General features: G+C 35.5%; 1 protein-coding gene across 1 annotated transcript in view; it reads right to left on the minus strand.

Annotated features, from left to right (window-relative positions):
• The window catches only part of pth2ra (parathyroid hormone 2 receptor a), a 48,235-nt gene that overhangs the window by 6,118 nt on the left and 22,113 nt on the right, over positions 1-20,004 (minus strand). Inside the window, exons 7-12 of the mRNA XM_056754955.1 lie at positions 18,867-19,020; positions 15,328-15,388; positions 11,722-11,788; positions 5,558-5,652; positions 2,843-2,981; positions 1,516-1,557 (exon numbers count right to left, since the gene is read on the minus strand). Coding sequence (XP_056610933.1) covers positions 1,516-1,557; positions 2,843-2,981; positions 5,558-5,652; positions 11,722-11,788; positions 15,328-15,388; positions 18,867-19,020 — 558 coding nt within the window. The remainder of the gene's footprint in view (positions 1-1,515; positions 1,558-2,842; positions 2,982-5,557; positions 5,653-11,721; positions 11,789-15,327; positions 15,389-18,866; positions 19,021-20,004) is intronic.

The raw sequence follows: 20,004 nt of genomic DNA on the forward strand, positions 1-20,004 counted from the left end.
AGGATAAGATATGTGACTAGTTATTTTTGAAACTGTCACATTGCAGGTTCGAATCCACCTTCAGCTAGCTACATTTGCACATTTTAGATCACAGGCATTTATTCTAAACGAAATGAACAGGTGTTAAATAAAGTGAATGGTAAGGTTAGTAGGGAGGTCTTTATTATCGACATATGCCAATAACTTGCCAATTATAATTTTTTATTTTAACAGTCGCATAACAATCTCATCTGCCCAAGCCAGATGTCTAAATATTGCAAGATGAATAATATTTGTTAAATTATCTGTGAATAAGCAAAAAATATACTCTATGTGCCAGGGTGCGCAGTCACAGTTTAGTGGACAAAATATATTTTGAATTAACGTTACGTGTTTCATTGGATGAACTTGTCAAACTTTTGCACTGCTTTAACATTGCCGCTACTTATACAATAAACTGCACTGCGGCAAAGTAAAACATGTTTTCTATTTAATCCTGTTGTCTGTTAATTTCATGTTTGGCCTATATTTTTAGACCTAAAAATGGCAGATGGTTTAGTAGATATTTTGTTGGAGTCAACCTTTTGCTGCAGAAATTGGAGTTTTATATTCCCAGTGAAATATAAAATGACAATTCTTATTTTTCACGAAATATTGCAGTGTCTAAAGTAAATAGCTTATCAATGTGGGTCATTTTGTTTTTAAAATTGATGTACCCTCATAATCTTCAGTTAAAATCTGAAAATGCACGTTTGCCCTAAATTATTGAAAAATCAATGCAACAGCTGATTTACACGTTTGCTAAACATACGACAGATAAAAAAAAAACACCTCTAGACAATGGCTCTGAAGGAAAATACACTGAGGCACATGGAAATGAAGGTGAAATACGCACAGCAACATCCGATGAGTCGAGTGCTAATGGCACTATTAGTGCTTCAGCCTCTACTAATATTCTCACTCAACCAGCTTTCGAATTAGTAAATCAAAATTGTCCACCTCCTCTCTCCGCGTTGGAAGAATAGAAAATATCCGTTTACCGTAATTGATGGACAGTCATGCTCCTTTAGTTCTAATTCGTATGAGCAGTTTAAATGGATTGAATATAGCAATACAAAAGTTGCCATATTTTGTAAAGCATGCAGACATTTTCCTGAGGTACCACCGAGTTAACTTCACAAGAGACAGTTATTAAAACGGGAAACGCCTCCGACAAGCCTGTTACAAACATCACTCTTGTAAACCGCATGCAGTTGCATTGTCTTTTGATGCATGCAGGGAAAGCCATGCACCGCAAAGCCGTGGGACCGTGTTAAATCAACTGCACGGTGATGCGGTTTCATTTGTAGAGTTTAGTGAATTGCATTTGAGGCCACAATGGGACAGAACACCGGTCTATCCTTTTATCAAAAAAATTACTTCGGTTGAAAGGGTGTTGCGAATTATTCCGGCCAAACCGCAATTTTACAGGCCCATCTATCATTTACTTTCTGTATCCGCCTCTGCTGTGAACACTTTCTCTCTGCAGATGCTCACCTCTCCATTACAGTAGCAGTAGATGATGGACACAAAGAAACCCTGGAGTGAGAAAAGAAACAGGATAATATGTTACACAGTGCGAATCTACTGACATACAAAAAATCATATTTAGTTCAATAGTTTACTTTTAATAGGCAAGTTACTGTCTACTAATAAATGCTTTTGCAAAATATCATTTCTTTTTTTATTGCTCAAGTTTAGTGGAAATTGATTTTGTCTGTTCTTTAGGTAAGTGGGCATGTGAGTGATTTGTTCTTTGATGTCGAGATGTAACTACATGCTGTTACTGTCTAACCCATCTGTGATGGAAAGACTCTCACCTGTCACTCCCAACTAAATATCACAGAACTCCTTAGATGTCACTCCTTTTTGAAGAACTCTAAGGTGGACTGAACTTTGTACACTTATTTGTTTTGTTGAAAGTTTAAAGTACTGTCAAGAGCCTGGACTGCATCTGTTCCTTTGTTTCTATGTTCTTTATTTTATTTTACTTTATTTTAAAATTACACATTTCACGTAGTGGTCTCAATTATAAAATATTATCTACCGTGCCCACTCCCCCTCGGGCATTTTTGTGTTGCTTTTCATATTGCTTGAAAGCTGTTTACACAATGTGAGGCATGTGCTGAATGCAGATATATTTACAATCATATTTCTCACCAATATTAAATTCACTGACCACACCTCCATCTTGTGTATTGTACCCATGCTGATAAAAGACTCCAGTTTCAGTTCCAAGGGAAATTGTTTTTGTGATGCTTTTTTAGTTATTTCACATCTTTTTTTTGCTAAGAATGCAGTTAAAAAGTTTTTGTGTTTGTGTTGCTCAGATGCTATTTTCTTTTATAGCTCCTAACCTGCTTTACCCTTTCCCAAGTGTAGCCAACAGTGTTTAATTCTAAGCTTGTGTGTGAGGTGAAACTAAGTGAGCTATAATAAAAAAAAAACTTTTCATTGTGTTCTAAATAATAAGGCAATTTTGCATTTGGCAAAAGAGTCTGGCGAATGCACAAATGTATATGATTACTTTTCAAGAACACCTTTTCAAATAAAGTTTGAGATTCCTCCTTGGCTTGTAAATAAAGACATTACAGTTACAAAACCTTGCCTCCAACCTTTACTTCTCTGTTTTTATTCTATCCGCTCAATCATTACTTAATCATGCAAATAGATACACAGTGTTTATTATGGTAAGTGATTCTATCCTACACTAAAAATTATAATACATGATTCTAAGATTATCAAAGGAAAAACATATTCATCTTGACTTGCAGGGATCCCTGATTGCATTAAATATGCATTACAAGCATCTACTTTAAGTTACCTGGAAAGAGTTGAAGAAGAGTTCGAAGTACATGAGCACCTCCCAGCCCAAACCCTCAAATGTGTGAGGCATTCCAACAAACACAATGTAGTGCACGCCAAACACAAAGACCAACACAAGCGTGGATTTTGCGAGCTTCCTAAGGAGAGAAAAGAAATACAACTAGCTATGCAATCCATCTGTGTAAAATACACATTCAAATTTGAAGCATTGTTCACTGAAAACCATCCTTTCATCCAACTCAGTCTCAAGACAGATCGTGGCATAGGCAAGAAATTTGGAATCTATTGACTTGAGTTCATAAACACGAATTTCCACCTTTTCATGTTAGCAAGCACTACTTATTTTGTGTCACTTAGGAAAACTTTCAATACACAGACTGTGTGTGTATGTAACTTCATATATCTACAACCTGTTATCAAAAGTCGTACATATTTTATGAGGTGGCTAACCAACACCTTACCTTACCCCAAACCCTAAAATCACAGCCCCAAAGGCTAATTTAGCTGAAACACGAGTTTCACAAGGGGGCAAAGCAACGATTAACAGCTTCCTTAAACCTAACCTCAAAGTTAAATCATAAAAAAACATACAAATGGAAATAGGAAATAGGAATTCACACCAATGAGCCAACTTGTAAAATAGATATGAATTCTGATCACATTGCGTTGACATATATTTATACATATAAAAGATACCAAGTATTAAAATACGTTAGATCGAAAGTCATGCTCAGTGACACGAAAAAGGAGGAAATTCTTGTCCATGAACACAAATTAATAGATTGCTATGAGGCAACTGAAATATACAACGCCACTGACCAATGAAACCTGGTAAAGTCAACGACAAAATATTTTGTTTTGTTATTTAAAGAGCATGTTAGTAAAATGCGCCTATAGGCGGGTGCACAACGTGCATACACTCTGCTTATTACAAACAGAGAGATGCAAAGCAGCACACAAACATGCCAAATATTAAAAAATAAAAGGATTGTGTAAGCCTACATGGGATAAAAAATACGGCTTGTCTTGTAGATGGTCTACACGCACGAATTAAACTCACGCACAAGCAAACGCGTTTCCTCTCTGAAGAAGCGTTTAGTCTTTGCTCTTGCCAATTCCACCCTATAAATAACAAATCCGCCATGGCACGAGCCAACTGGCTCTTGAAGGAAATGAGAGATGAGATGCTGATTGCTTTACTGCACGTTACCTCCCAAAACACACCCATTACTCATCGAGAGAATAGGGAAAACTCTTTTAGATCAACCCTTTTAGCACACAGACTATTTTTCCCGTAGTCAAACTAGAACAAGTGGATTCGGATACACCCTAATTGCACTTGCGCCTTCGTTTGAATAGCTACCATATCTGGCCCTGTTATGGCTGACTTCTGACTGCCACACTCAGGTTGAGTCATCGCCGTCATTCCGCGCTGTATGTAAGCCAGAAGAATTTCGTAGATGTGGCCCACAACTGGGCCAGATGTTGTTTGCTATCTGGGTAATGTTCTCTTAGCCTCTCGTAGTGACATCTAACATGCGAATGTGACGAGTGGTTGACTGGAACGGATGGAGGTCGGAATTCAGATATTTCAGGTCATAATATCTGAAACCCGAGTTTTCATACGCAGCAATTTCAGCATTATTTTAATGAGATCTCTGCGTGTTTAAGTTGAATAACAGGATACAAAGTTTATCTTTAATCCTCATTTGATGAATGTCATCCCACACATCCCCGCACAGCTTCAATAAGAATGAAGAAATCTGCAGCATTAAATGTCTTGCAAATTAGTCATGAAAAGAGTCATCGAAAATAATTGGAAGAAAGGTGCTCTGTAAGATTATGAGGTGAAAATCGTTTTTTAAATGAAGTTTGTCCTAGATGGATCAAAGTGTTTTAGTAATGGGAGCATCGTATCAAATACGATGTGTCAAATCAAATGATCGTTTACGTTAATTCAATGAACTTGACATTTAAAGTTCATTTTTCCCAGAACGTGAGAATCGGCTGAGCCCTTCGGTCGAACGAACGCACTTTTGATCTGCTTTGACTACACGTTGACTGACATGTTTACAAACACTTTCGGTCTGTTCTACCAGCTGTGCCGTCTGACACCTGTGGCTCCGCGGACAGCAAATTAGTTGAAAGGCAATAATAATCAAATTGATTACTGTTATTAGTGGCCAAAAATTCCATTCCATGCCATTGTGTTTTGGTTTAGAATACATCCAGAATAACATTATGTCTTGCCAGCACCCAACTGTGCATTTATTGAGTCTGAAAGCATTTTGTCCACAAAGCCAAATTAAAATGGAAGCAACATTTCTTTCAGCATGTAACAAGCTCGAACCTCTAATACGCAGCAACCCTAAAACGCAACGCTGATTGTAATGCATGATGGGAATGATAGAAGCCAAAATCATTGAATGACTGTTCGTAGGAAGTGATGCTTATTATCGCATCTTTAAGGCATGGGGAATTCTGCCTTTAAGCTGTCAGATGAAAGGTTTTCGTCTAAATTACATAAGGAAATAAAAAGTTGCTGAAAGCTACAGGCTTTGCTTCCACTGACAGCAATTTAGAGGCGGTGGGTGCTATTGCTTCCACTGACAGCCGAGGTATTGAATTTACAATTTTAGGGCACTTACAAATTTTAAAACAACCCCAGAGGACATGAGCTCAGAGGGCATAAAGAGGAAGACGCTTCACAAACCTGTACTGTTTCCTCGTGTCATATCTGCCCGCGTTAGTCTCGCGGATCTTGGTGGCGAGCACCCGCACGATATTCACAAACAGGATGAAGTTGAGCTGAGAAAGAGAGAGAGAGAAAAAGTAGCATTGATATGAGAAATTGCTCTGAGCGGGAGCGTGATAGCCAACTGAATCCCTCTTCTACACAATCCGCTCGATTCGTCTCACTATGAAGCTCATCTTCTTAATGTGCCAGTCTCTTGACGCTCAATCATTTACACTTCCATCACTGTGCCGGTGCCCAGAGAAAACGTTTTGGCTCAGCGGTTGCTTGACAGGGCTCAAAAGATCCAGTAAGGGAGTTTTCACTTTCAATGTATGTTTCAATTAAGGATTGACTTTGGTGTTTTTGTTTCCCTTGAAATGTTTTAGGAGAAATGCAAACAGACACAGTTGACAACTGCTGATATACTATAGAGACATGTAAAAGAAATATAAACATATCGAATTAATGTGCATATCATATACTGTAGGCCTGTCACAATATTAGACTTTACATGACATGATTATCATGGCTAGTGGAAATCACAGTAACAATATTATCACAATATCTTTGATATTTATTTAAAGAAATAAGTAATACAATCAGTCCAATGTCCTTTTTAATTTTGTTTATTCATGTGTGTGTTTTACCTTTCTTTAGCCTATGAATCATAATACATAAAAAATGACTTTCTAACTATTGTGGCTCTTAAAGGAATAGTTGGCCCAAAACTAAAACTCTGTCATTTACTCACCCTCTTGTTATCTCAAACCTGAATGACTTTCTTTCGTCTGCACAACACAAAATAAGATATTCCCTGATTTGGTTTTCTGACCATACTATACAGAATAAGTCAATGGGGACCAATGGTTTTTGGTTATAAACTGTAATGGTGCAGCAAGGGTATACAGGGAGCAGATCCGGGTATACAGGGAGCAGATCCAAATGCAGTTTTGGGATTAAATATAATCCACAAAATAATCACAAAAACATACAAAAATAAACAAAAAAGACACCAACGCAACATTTACAACAATCAACACTAGACAAAGGAAACACTGGGGTATATATACACAAACTAAAGAGGGCCAACAAGACACACCTGGGAGGCAATCAACTGGGAACCAATGAACAAAAGAACTACAACTGACTACAGGACAGGAATCAGCAACTAAAAAAAAGTAAAAACTAATTTTTAAGATATTTTTAAGAACTAAAAAAGTTCTTAAAAATATTTTCTTTTGTGATTTTCTAAAGATAGAAAGTCAAATAGGTTTAAAATGACAAAAATGATAAAAGTGAAAGTGAATTAACTCTTTCAGGCAAAACTTTAAACAGGTGCTGAATTATGATATTTTCATAAATGTAGTATTAACAATATCAATAATCATAGTTTTTAATTCCACTGTTTCAATATTTGTATATTGTGTCACCCCTAATAAAACAGTTTAAATAATTGTGTGTTTAAAGGTTTTCTGAAATCTGTCTGTTTTTTCATTTCATTATTAAAGCAGGTGTTTTTGTCCAAAGTAACAAATAGGAGTAAAATGAAGCTATTCATCCGAAGGATGCGATATCACCAGAAAGCAAAAATACAAAGTTTCAAATAGGATCAAATTTGTTTTTTGCGGGAGGGGACAGGCATGACAAAGAATAAAATCAGGACATAATTTCCAGACTTTGTCCATTACAGATAGCTGGAAAATAAAGCCTATCAGGGGGGTCACTAACAGATGGTTAGCTGAGTGGTTTGGATCACAGGCTGGAAGCCAGAATGAACAGGGTAGTAATTTGAAATATGCTAATTTCAATCTGCTTAATCAGAAACAGCAGGAACCATGCAAGTGATTGAAAATAAAGGCCCACGCAAACCTTGACCTTTCAGGCTTTTAAACTGAATCAATGGAATCAATAAGACAAGCAACGGTGCAGCCTGTGTTTCTACATGTGTTATCCAAGTTATGATATTTTATATTCAGTATTCAGGAGAAATTTACTCTAGTATTAATTTCCAATATGTATATGTACTGTACAGCCAAGTGTTTATGCAAATCATGCTATGAAATAAGACTTCTAGAATGAATAACTACTGAAGCAATGTGACTATATACCTCACCATATACATAAAGGTCTTAACTAGCATCTTTCTCCACATAGGACCTCAAAAGATCTTCTCTGTCAAAATCTTCATGTCAATCCCTATCACAGCAATCACACATTTCAATTACAACCTTCTGAAGAATATTGCCTCCATCAATTTAGTGTGAGTATGGAAATGTGTTTTCTTCCTGTTTCTGGCATGTGAATCCTCCATCCCAGTCTCACGGGAATTCGTGAAACTGTCATTGTTACATTTGAAATGTAAATCTATTAATCATCACAAGCCAGATGGATACATGTCTCATTATACTGACTTATCTTTAAGTAGGCTGATCAAAACATGTTTCCTTACATTTGAAAAAAATATATTCTTCTTGCACAACGTTCTTATTATACTTATGATTATTTTCTATTAATATTTGCTAACTGCACATTTTAAGTGACTACATTATGAAATACATCACAATACAATACTTGTTTTAATGGCACTTAGTTATATATTGCTTGCGAATGTTTTTGCTATGCATTTCATGTAAAAAATCTGTTTATTAGCAAAAAAAGACAGCTATAAATATTCATTGAATATTCACTGCATTTCTCAATGTGTGAAAATGTGTAACCCTCAGTTACACAGTGTGAAAAATCAGCTCTTTAGAGTCTGTGTAAGCATGCCTAAGAACAACACAGAAATACTATCTACTGTCATTTCCCGACTGCACAGTCGAAGCAATTTTGAATGTCTATATTCGGAAAAACATTTCAACACGTCTAATCTTGAGAAATCTGAGAGATTTGATCCGTGTGATTATCGGGGATTACTGCAACTCAATAGATAGGGCACTGAATTCTCAAGGATAACTTGTCTGATCCCAGGGAACACATACGCTAATAAAAAGATTGCCTTTAATGTTTACAAGCTGTGGGTAAGGGACCGTGTAAAAAGTTCAAACCTTAAGTACAAACAAACTTGTATTTTCATTGGTAGCGATGGTACAACATCATTTCATGACATCACACGCAACATGGCACTGCTCTGGCCTTTGGTAGGGCTACTATACATTTTTCATATCTAGCATTTTGGTGTTCTTGCAGAGGACAGAGAAAGGGATGGAAATGGCAAGGAAAAGAAATGAGAATGCAATCCAGGCTCAACCTTGTTTTGCCCACACAAGCGACAGAAGAAGCTTGACATGTTGGTGCACAGTCGGTGTCAGTTCAACCACTTTGATGAGTTGAGCTAACACCTGTGGATACATCACTGTCCTCCACTTTGTATTCCTGGAAGAAAATAAGTAGCAGTGACCCTCTTTGCCATTTGGAAGGCTGTAGGTCACTCAGAGAGAAGCATGCAGCAGGCATCTACAACAGCTGCAAAGGGATGGATGAGACGGTGATGTCATACGACCAAGCATGAAACAGAATGCAGAATTTGTGACATTTCATGGCTTCAGAGAAGACTGTCTATTAGAGCTGAAAAGGTGGGCAGTGATTGTGTTCTGCAGAAGAAAGTCATACAGCCGGGCTATTCAATTGGCGGCACGCGAGCACCAACCCGGCCATCGCTTAAATTTGTTCCAGCCATTCAAGTAGCATAGTGTGAAGAAGAATCTCTAGAATAAATTGAGTTCAGTTGGGAACTGACCCTACAGTCAGGAAGTGATGCGGGTGGGACGATGACCTTTAATTAGTTTAATTTCTGACCTTGCTAGATAGAATAGGACCACCATTTCAAAAGTACAGAGGCTAGGACGGAGAATAGGGTATTGGAGAACAGCACCTGTGTAGGTTGATGTTATTTCACAGAATTTCCCATTTTTTGTTATAAAGTTTGAAAATACAACAAATTAACATGTTTGAATGCAGAAAAGCTTGATTGGCGGTCTTACAATGCACAGATGTTGTTGCTGTGCAGTTTAAAATACAACCTCAGCATGTCTAAATGTAGGAAACGACTTGTTGCTTTGTGTCTTATGGGGCAAAATTTTTAAAATACAACATATGGGCTCCCATATTTATGGCTCCATGGTTGAATCATAAAACAATTCTTTCTGAATTCGAGGAATGGCACAGAATCTGGAAAATGCTCCATGTTTTATTTCTTAACCAGAAAGTAGCACCGAACAGCTAACAAAATTCTAATTGTGCATGAATAACTTTAGAAATATACAAATGGTGATTAAATAACTAATCTGGAATTGTTTTTTGTGGGTGCTCGTGGAGCTCTCAGAGAACGTGTGCACTTGAACTGTTTCTGATTCATATGAGAAAAGCAAGGACTGTATAAAATATGGATGTGACGTCACCCGTAGGTTTCTGAGGAGCTGTTTGAAGCTTAAAGTTGGCTGAGCCGGCCGCCACCATTTTAGCAGCGTGTCACTCCCGGATAATCGAAAAATGGGCAAAGAAGCAGGACATGGTTGGAGCTGAGGCACCTGATTGCTGTAACCCCTTCTCACTCAAGTGGCTACGCAACTAATTTGCAGAATTTTAAGGCTTAATATAAGTTAAGCGGGTGAGTTATAAAAAAATAACCCTCCTCACAGTTGTCATGAAGGATAAAATTAGCTATATAGAACAAAATAATTTTTTGCACCAGGCTGTAAACATGATTTTTGCTACTGTAAAATTGCCCATTTTAACATGGGGCTCATAGAGATTATGCTTTCTTTTGAAGCCAGTCTCTAGCGGCAAGTCGATGAATTGCAGTTCAAGTCACTCCCGTGTTGGCTTCAAGAGAGAGATCAGAAGGTTGTCCCTTGAAAAAAAGCAACTGTCAAACACTCTTTGCGGCGACCCGTCAAATTAAAAGCCCGGTTAACTTGAACAAGTTATAACACCCAAATTTACCACACCACCCCTCTTAATTTTCACTGAGTATGTTACTTACTTTAGTAAACTAATTAAATGTTCTAGTTAAATTATACAAAATTAGAACTTATTATAAAAAAATATTACTTACATTTAAGTAGATTTAAAAACTAAATATACTGTGTATATATATATATATATATATATATATATATATATGTGTGTGTGTTTTACCCTGTATGGTTCAACGTATCTACTCCAGGTTTTTTAATATAGTTTATTTACATTTACATTTAGTCATTTAGCAGACGCTTTTATCCAAAGCGACTTACAGCTGGGGTAAGCAATGGAAGCAATTGGGACAGCATGAGGACAACAACAAGCATAAGTGAAATCAAAATAGAAGACTGGTCTCATATCACCTGACACAGTATACAGAGCTAAGTAAGTTTGTTTTTTTATAAAGAGTAGAGAAGAAATAGAAGTCAGAACTGATCAGTCAGGTGTTGACGGAAGAGATGTGTTTCAGACGATTCTTAAAGATGGCAACAGAATTTGCAGATCTTGTAGCAGCGGGCTACGAGTTTATAAGTGAATACTGTAGTTTACTGAAGTATTCTTTTATGATGGCAAATATATTATTATTGTATAAAGGACAGAAAACACAGAGTCATTTAAACAGAAAAAATAAAAATGAAAGCCATATCTCTCTGGCCCCTCATTTGGGATGCTCTTAATGAACTGGCCCCCATGACAAACTAATTGAATTGAGGTTTGGAATGGTTTGTAAATTATAAAATAATCTTCATTTTGCATCTATTCTTTCAATCTATTAAAATATGTTTTGGAGCCTTTGTTATCTATCTTAACTGCCTTTATTTTACCTTTCTTAAGTGTAACTGAAATTGTAAATTCAAGTGAAATAATTGAGCTAGAAAGGAGAAGTGAGGTTGACAGGTGGGCTCCCCCTGAAACACTTCAGTTTTTGCTGATGTCTGAATAATACTGTCTGTATGGCAGAACTAGCAAAGACTCTGGGTGATGCCAGACCTACACTGACATTTGCCTTCTTTGCCAAAGAGCTTTACATCTTACAGTGTTGCATAATAGAAACGAGAAAAGTTTAGATGAAGTCAGATTATTTCTCCCTCCTCAGGGAGGATTGCCTCAGTCTTTGAACAGTTTCTTAGCTTGGCACGCTATTCACACGCCGTATTTTGCACATTCTTACTCACCCCAATGGCTGTCAGAATAGGGACCTGGTAGATCCATTTGATGTTTCCTGCACTCAGCTCCCAGCATCTGCAGAGATAATGAAAGCGATAGAGAGAGAGAGAGGGAGAGAGGGAGAAACAGAGAGATAATAGGAGGATAGTGAAAGATAAATGAATTGATATGGGTTATATTTGTAAAGGGACAGATAGAAAGAGATGCTTAAATGTTCTTTCTCACAGACAGTGCTAACACAGTAATAATATCCTTCAAATAAAAAAGCTATATATAAATATATATATATAAACAATATACCATATATATTGCTAACTGTCCATGAAACGGTTTTGTATTATTTATTTATTCTGTATATATTTCCTCTAAAGCAGGCAAATTATTTACAGTTCTTTTCTCTTTTGTGCCTTAGAAACCGTACCAGTTACATAAATTATGAAGAAATGTTATGATTTTATTCCGAAAAAAATAATTTGTATATTGAATTTAAATATTCCACATGTTTGAACATGGAGTTGTGGAAGAAAAGAATTGCTAGAAGTTACCTTTTGATGAAAGTTAGTTTTGAAACCTGACTGTACTTAATACTGTATGCATAGTTCAGCCTCTCTCTCTCTGTCAATTTTCAATTTCAAGGTACTTTATTGCCAATATTGTGTGTTATTACAATATTGCTGAAGCATTGAACATATAAAAAGACATTCAATAAGTACGAACATTGAAATGAAATTAGAATAAGGTGCTAAGTAAATATTAAATACAAAATGAAATATGAAATCAAGTCTCACGCACATCCTCACGTACAAACACGCACTCAAACGCGCACACACACACACACACACACACATACACCCACATTAAGCGTGCTAAAAAGCGTCATGAACCTCATTTCCATTTGTTTACCTCCAATTTGCTTCAGCATTTGCAATCCCTTTAGAAATGTTTACTATGATGTGTGACTGTATCCATGAATAAATTACCATGCAGAAGTTATTGGTAACGTAAGCACTTATATCTAAAATTATTATCTTATTATCTAAAATATTTCATTTTACTTACCATAAAATGATGATGATTTTCATTATACTCATTAGGTAACTTTAATATACACAGTATTGTACTGTATTTGATATACAGTATAGTCAGGGATGTGATATTGCCTCTCTAAAATTAATTGAGGGCTGTTTTCACTCATACATTCTGAATAGGACTCATTAGAAGGAGCATAAATGAGTTTCACAACAGGAAGACCACAACCGGCCAGCATCAGTGCACTTTTTTTAACAACATATAGTAAAATCATAATCATATTAATGAAAATGAAAATGTTCTAGTATCATTGTTCCTTTTGTTTATTTACTGTGGAAAACAAGTCTTGATTTTATTTCTAACACATTTTTATTCAAAGTTATATGTTGAATATGTACTTGACTGTTAAATAATATTATGTCTGTATGGTTAAAAAAACACCAATAAATATTGAGATAAAAAATTCTGTATCAAATAAGCTAGTAATGTTAAGAGAAAGCTACCCTATTACTGCAATCTTTTGATTAAACTCGCTGTTCTCAATTATAATTAAATCTGGTGTCTACCAGTATCCAATATCTTTACTAAAAATAATATAAAATAACTATATAGAAAAATAAAAAACTATACGGAGAAACTATGATAATCATGATTATCAAGACCTCGGCTATGTAGAATAAATGCCACAAAAAGGTTTAAGAAGAGTCAATCGGAACAGCCTGGGAATACCTGTCATCTTTTAAGAAAAAAAATTCTGAGTGGAATATTAAGATTTTAAGGCACCGAACGTTCAACTGACAAAAATACTTGAGTAAATACTGCAGAGCTAAATTGAACAAGCTTGAATTCTCATTTATTGGCTCTCTAATCTAAGCTTTCCACTTTTCCATTTCTCTCGAGTAGAGAAGATAAATTAGACATGGAGATGAAAAGCTGTGGTCCATTCAGGAACATGCATTCTCCGGGAATTAAAACAGATTTGATAATCAACCTTAAAAGGAAAGGGAATTAATTTATGTAAGAAAAAATTATTTAGATTCTTAAAACTGAACTGAATTTCTGGTCTTTTAGATAAAAAGGAGAATTTTAAAACTTGAGAATCTGAAAGAAGTTGCAAGGTCACACTAAATTTACAATATAAAACACAACCAATATGCTGAATTCTACCTTTGCATTTTACCTTTGCATATTATACGAAAGGTTTTATATAATGTGGTTAAATATAATGTTAATGAAGGTTTATTGCATTCTAAACAGTCCGTAGTTAGTTTTACACGGATTAATAAATAAGATAGTTTGTTTAAACAATAAACAATATATCACTGCTGTCCTTCTGAAACCTTGTATCTCCATATTTTTTGTGGCAATAACCAGTTTAGTCAACCTTTACGTTTGTCACTGGTTTTTGCAAATATCGAACTAATAAATATATAAAAAAACTTGTCAACTTTTACAACACAGTATTTAATCATTAAAAAAGTACAGTGTTTTTGACATTTCCTGAAAAAACGCAAATTTGGACATACAAGATAGAATCTAAGGTAAACTATTACAGTTAAATAATAGTTCAATAATACAAAAGGATTTTTAATGGCACTTAAAAAATAAACTATGCTGGTGACATTAGATCTAGAGGCTTGATAAAAAGTGCATCAGAAGTCTGCCAACGCAAGTCTAGTATCACTGTTACAGAACGCTTTAAACACACAGTCTGTGATAATCTTACTAAAACTAGGGCATTTTAATACCAGTGAAAACTCTACAACTAAAAACAAAGCTTTATGTTGTTCATGAATGTGTCTCCCCCGAGATACACTTTGTTGCTTGAAGACATTTACTTTGTTCCAGTACAAACAGCCTGCAAGCTACAAAGAATACAAATTGTTCTCCCAGGGGGAGAAAATCATTTTCCTTGCAAGTGTTAGAAAATAACCCAAGGAGAAGATTATGCCTCAGACATGGTCTAATACTTTTCCCGTAAAAAAAACACTTCTTTTAAAGAGAGTCAAACTCTAAATGATCTGGTGATAAACAGCTTGAACGAAGTGTTCTGCAAAACAAATCCTAATTTACAAAACAAACATCAAGTATCTAATAATTAGTTTATGAATCACTAGGAATCACTAGGTTGCCACATCTTCAGGGAAGGGATAAGATCCCTTCCCTGGATCTTAGGCCTCAGCTAAATTAGGATACTAAAGGCATTTAAAAAAACATAGTTTACAAACAAACATTACTGTGTGCATCTTGAGAGAAAACAATCGCACTAAGATATTTTAAGATATGCAAGTGCAAGTTGTTCTTCGATCAAGACGGCACTAACGTTTTAATGAGTCTGGGACTAGTCTTAAGACCTTAAGATCTCCTTAAAAACAGTTACAATCTGGTCACTAAGTAACCTCAGAGCATACAAAGCATCAAGATACAGTACTTGTATTTAAAGTCATGTATGGTCATCACCCAGCTCTTTCACAATAGGAAGTTGTAAGAGGATGTCTGCCATCACATTTCCTATACTGTATGATTAAAGATGATTAGAATGTGAACGCTTTGAAGACAAAAACATGAATGCATGTAGTGATCACCTCGCATCCGCTAGCGTTGCCCTGACAACTGCCCATGTTGCAACAAAGAGAGCAGGAACCCCTGAAATAAAAAAAAGAAATCCTGTACTGTTTGCAAACACTGTCAACATGATTAAGGACATAAAAAGAAAATAACACCAAAAATAAATTCTCTTTCAATTTTTTTTTTGCCAGTTAACTGCTTTTGACATTTAGCGGCATTCTCATGAGAAATACTATTACACCAATACATTCATACGTAATAAAAATGCAATAGATTGGACTTTTTATAATTAAAATATATTGGACACCTGAATAAATTTGCTAACATCCCTGTAAACATCTCTTTTAGATTGTTTTTAGGGGCAATGAAGCATGATCTCAAGCTGCCAGCCTTCCCAGAGATTCAAGAGAGTACCCGGAGACTTATAATCAGACACTTATCTTAATTTTAATAAACAATTAACAATCTGTTTGTTTATTCATTGTCAATAGGTGTTTTTATTTAAAGCAAGATTCTAGACATAGACAACAATTGATTTATTTTCATTCTGGTGAAAACCTTATTTTTGTGCTGGACTGAATGTTTCTTTTCAGGCCAATCTCTAAATGTTTATTTTTTTGCTTGGAACGTTCTGCATGAACTGAACATTAGCCTGCTTTGAATTGGAACTGATAAATAAATAAAAATTCTGAACATGTAAAGACGGGCTTTTCTTCTGTAGAAAAATTGTTGTTTTTATTCTTACAGTTTGAAGGTGTGGCGTTTTAAATTTCTGCATTATGATTCGTGACATTGTGTGGTCAACTGGGGCTATGTAATTGAAAATGGGAATAGAATGTTAAAATAGTAAAGTAATAAGAGTGAGTCAGGAACAGCTCTCAGTCATTTTGAACATTTTGTAAAAGTAGGCTACTACCCGGACCATCCTGTATCAGGAACGTTTGGGATGTAACCCCAGAACATCAAAAGTGATGAAAATATATGATATTAAATGGCAGATAACAATGTATAGATAACAGAATGGCTAACATTATGCCTGTTATACTTGATTTACATTAACGGACCCCAAACGGACAATCTGCTCTTAGCATGTTTTGTAAACTTGTTACAAACTTTTAAACGGTGTTACCCACTGTAGTTCTTTAAAAGGGAGGGGTGGAGTGAGCCGTTGGTTGCAATTCACAAACTCACCACTAGATGCTGCTAAATTTCATACATTAGATCTTAAAAAATAAACAGATTTATTTGAAGGTCAAGGTGGAATGAATAATCATTTCCAAAGAATTCAATGTTGCCTGGTTATGTTGTATTAATATTATCATATCACTAATGTCAAACATGTTAACGCTCTTAACCAGAGAAAACTGAATGGTCAATAATAAAGACATTTGCTACACTTATTTTATTCTAAATATATATCTCGGGCGATTAAGCAACGAAATCAGAATGCTGCCTCCCACTGATAAGCAGAACGGTTTAAGAGCAAAATGGGATCATATCATGAATATCAAGAAGCAAGCTGGCTGGATCTCAGGGTGAACGTGTCAGTTAAGGGTCCCCTGTTTTCACTCAGCAGTTCCCATGGAGATAATGGGGTCTCAGAGGGAGTCAGGGATTATCTCTGGGAAAGAGTGTGTGCCTTGAATCGTATATATTCTGTAGGTGACACTATTTAAGGAGTGGAGCTTTATCATGTTTCACGATAACTGAGAGAAAAATCGATGGAAAATTTTAAAAAGCAGACGATCAAATAAATTAAATACATTTCTAAATGTATAAAGAAATATGTTGACTTTTATTTTGCTAAACCTCTCATGTTGTGAGAAATAAAAAAAGGAAAGTAATTGACACCAATCCGTTTTTTTAATCATCTGTAAAATGTCCAAAGCCGAAGTGATGCCACAGTTTGTTATGATTATAATAACAGAGGTGGTCGGACACAACGTGACATTGTTGCAAATTTTCACAGGCTTAACCTGGAGGTCATTAGTAAACTGTAGCAAACAAAATCACGAGAATGTAGTGAGCAGTCGCTCTTAGAACAGAAAATCTGCATATCAAAGGGGCGTTCATCTCTGCCCTTCCTGAAGGAAGACATCAAACAGGAATGACAAATAAATAAAAAACTTCAACTTGAAACCACTTGAAAAGGAAGCAACCTCTCCAAACAAACTGCAACGAGTTATTGCTGTGTTGTTTTACAGTGTAAGTGCGGAGGGGAGGGAATAAAGTGATATATATTGCTGATTGGTAGATATTTCTAAAAATATATATATATATACATATTTAAAAGCTGCATCAGTGTGAACTGTATTACCGTGTTAAATGTGAGCAAAATAAAAGCAATAGATCAGAAATTAAATTGTAGTTGTGTCTTATTCTCTATTCATTGTGAACCAATGAATCAATGTTGCTATGTCTTTTGATTATAGGATTAGTCACTATACACACAACATGAAGGGTCACAGTAGGTGAAGTAACTATATATTATTTCTATCCAATTAATAATCATACAGCAAATATTCCTGTAAGATATTATATCATTATGCAGCTTATTTTGGGAAAAGAAACCAGACAACATTTCCTGTAATATACTGGCCACTATATGTCTAATAAATGTGTTACATTTAAAATTTATAATGATCTGATATTTAAACAGCTTAAAAACTTTTCAAACTTTTCAAAAACAACAAATGTTTTTAAATGATAATCAATAAATAACTGTTTCTAAAAATTAAATGAAATCAAATCTATGATTTAAATGTAAATTAATGTTTGATGTTATTCATTTTTAGGGAAATTAGAAAAATTATAGAATCAAATTATGCTATTTAACATATTTAATATATTTTTCTGATGCTTTAAGTAGTCAATTCTGATTTAAATTATTTTTTTTAAATCACAAATAGATGTAGACTGCAAACTGCATGACAATAATTATAATCCACTTATAAAAAATTACATTTTAACACTTGTAGAGATAAGAATGTGCCACTATAGGATATTTTAAGGTAATAAGATATATATTATATTAAGGAAATTTTCTCCAGCTGTAGAAACCCATCTGTTACCTCCCACACAAATAAATGAAGCTGTAACTTAAATTATGCTTATTTGTAGAATCTCTTGCTCTAATATGTGAAGGTGTACAGTTGACTAAACGAAACATTTCACAAAATCTACAAATTAACACAATAAAAATGCTTTCTTTTTCCTGTTTAGTAAAACTTCCGGCAATTTCCAGGAGATCTAATGTTCTGTCACTTTTGTTCATTTTGTCCATAAAAAATCAAAACACAATTTTGAATAGACCATAACAACTTCAAGCAAAAGGGGTGTCGTCTGTTGTCCAGCAAAATCATTTATTTTTTAATGGGATATAAATTACATGTCATGTCAACTGCCCATGAGCAAAACTAGGTGCTGAGCAGAAGTAAATGAAAAGCATGACGGCAATGAAAGCATCACAGTTGCCAAGAAATGTCGCAAACCCCGTCACAGGAAGAAAATCCATACATTGCTTCTTTCAGGAAAATCACTACCATTACATACTCACCCCATCCGATCAAAGTGAAGCCCCACAAGTACTTAGAGTCAGACAGAAAAGCCATAAAGATGAGGCTGTGCAGGTACAAGCCTTCCACCAGAATCCAATAGTAGTTTGTAGCCAGGAAATAGATAAACAGCAAGACTGTCACTTTGCAACCCATCTGAAGAGAAAAGTGAAGAAGAGGAAAACACATGTTGGAGTTTTCATCAAATGGAGCCCAATTTCCCAAGTTATTACGAAAACATATTGGCTGCGATGCAATACTAGCTGTGACAAACTGATTTCATGCACACGGTTGGAGGTGACCGCAGGTTCTGTTCCACAGTTGAGGTGCCTAATACCGTGCCATGAAAAAGACGTCTCGACAAGATTACAACGACAAGCAATTGGTCTGTTTTTAATAAATGTGAATATGGGGCGTGACGTGACACGATCAATCACCAATAACAGGACAGGTCCTCTCGGTTTACATGCTCTCGGTTTACAAGCTCTCCTGCACTTAACAAGTTAAACATGCACCTTCAACTATAGATGCTTCAACAGACAGAATCTCTACTCAAGTATCAACGATTTTATTTTAATTTAATACTAACTTCCTCTATGATGGCGTGTTGTCAAAACCAATGACAGAAATATTCTTTAGGACGGAAGCACTGGGGCCAAATGATAACCTTTCATTACAATGAGCTCACTGAGGCTGGAGGATGAGAGCTGTGAGGTTTAATGAAGCTGTTAGCTTACTGAGATGACAGCGCTGTGTGGTTAATGACCATAATGTCTCTCCAGACCAATGAACTGAATCAAAAGAATTTTCATGTCACACATCAAAACAAAACTTGATGATGGATATTAATATCCAGAAGAAATGCAGATATAATATGAAAGTTTTACACTGAATATTTTTTTCTCAACAATTCCATTCCATTTCTACCTGCAGTCATATGCATATTTTGTGATCCCAACCTGATCTCACAGGAATTGGTAGCTATTTTACAAGGTGGCTAATTCACATGAATCCATAAGTTGTGAATTGTACAATAACATATACGATTCCTAGGATGTGGTGGTGACTTTCCCAAAGGAAAATCGACATGTAAAAACACCGGTAGTACCTGTGACACCAGGGTTTGCTGTGGGAAGGTGC

This window comes from Triplophysa dalaica, chromosome 8 (genome assembly GCF_015846415.1).
Source record: "Triplophysa dalaica isolate WHDGS20190420 chromosome 8, ASM1584641v1, whole genome shotgun sequence".
Classification (NCBI taxonomy): domain Eukaryota; kingdom Metazoa; phylum Chordata; class Actinopteri; order Cypriniformes; family Nemacheilidae; genus Triplophysa; species Triplophysa dalaica.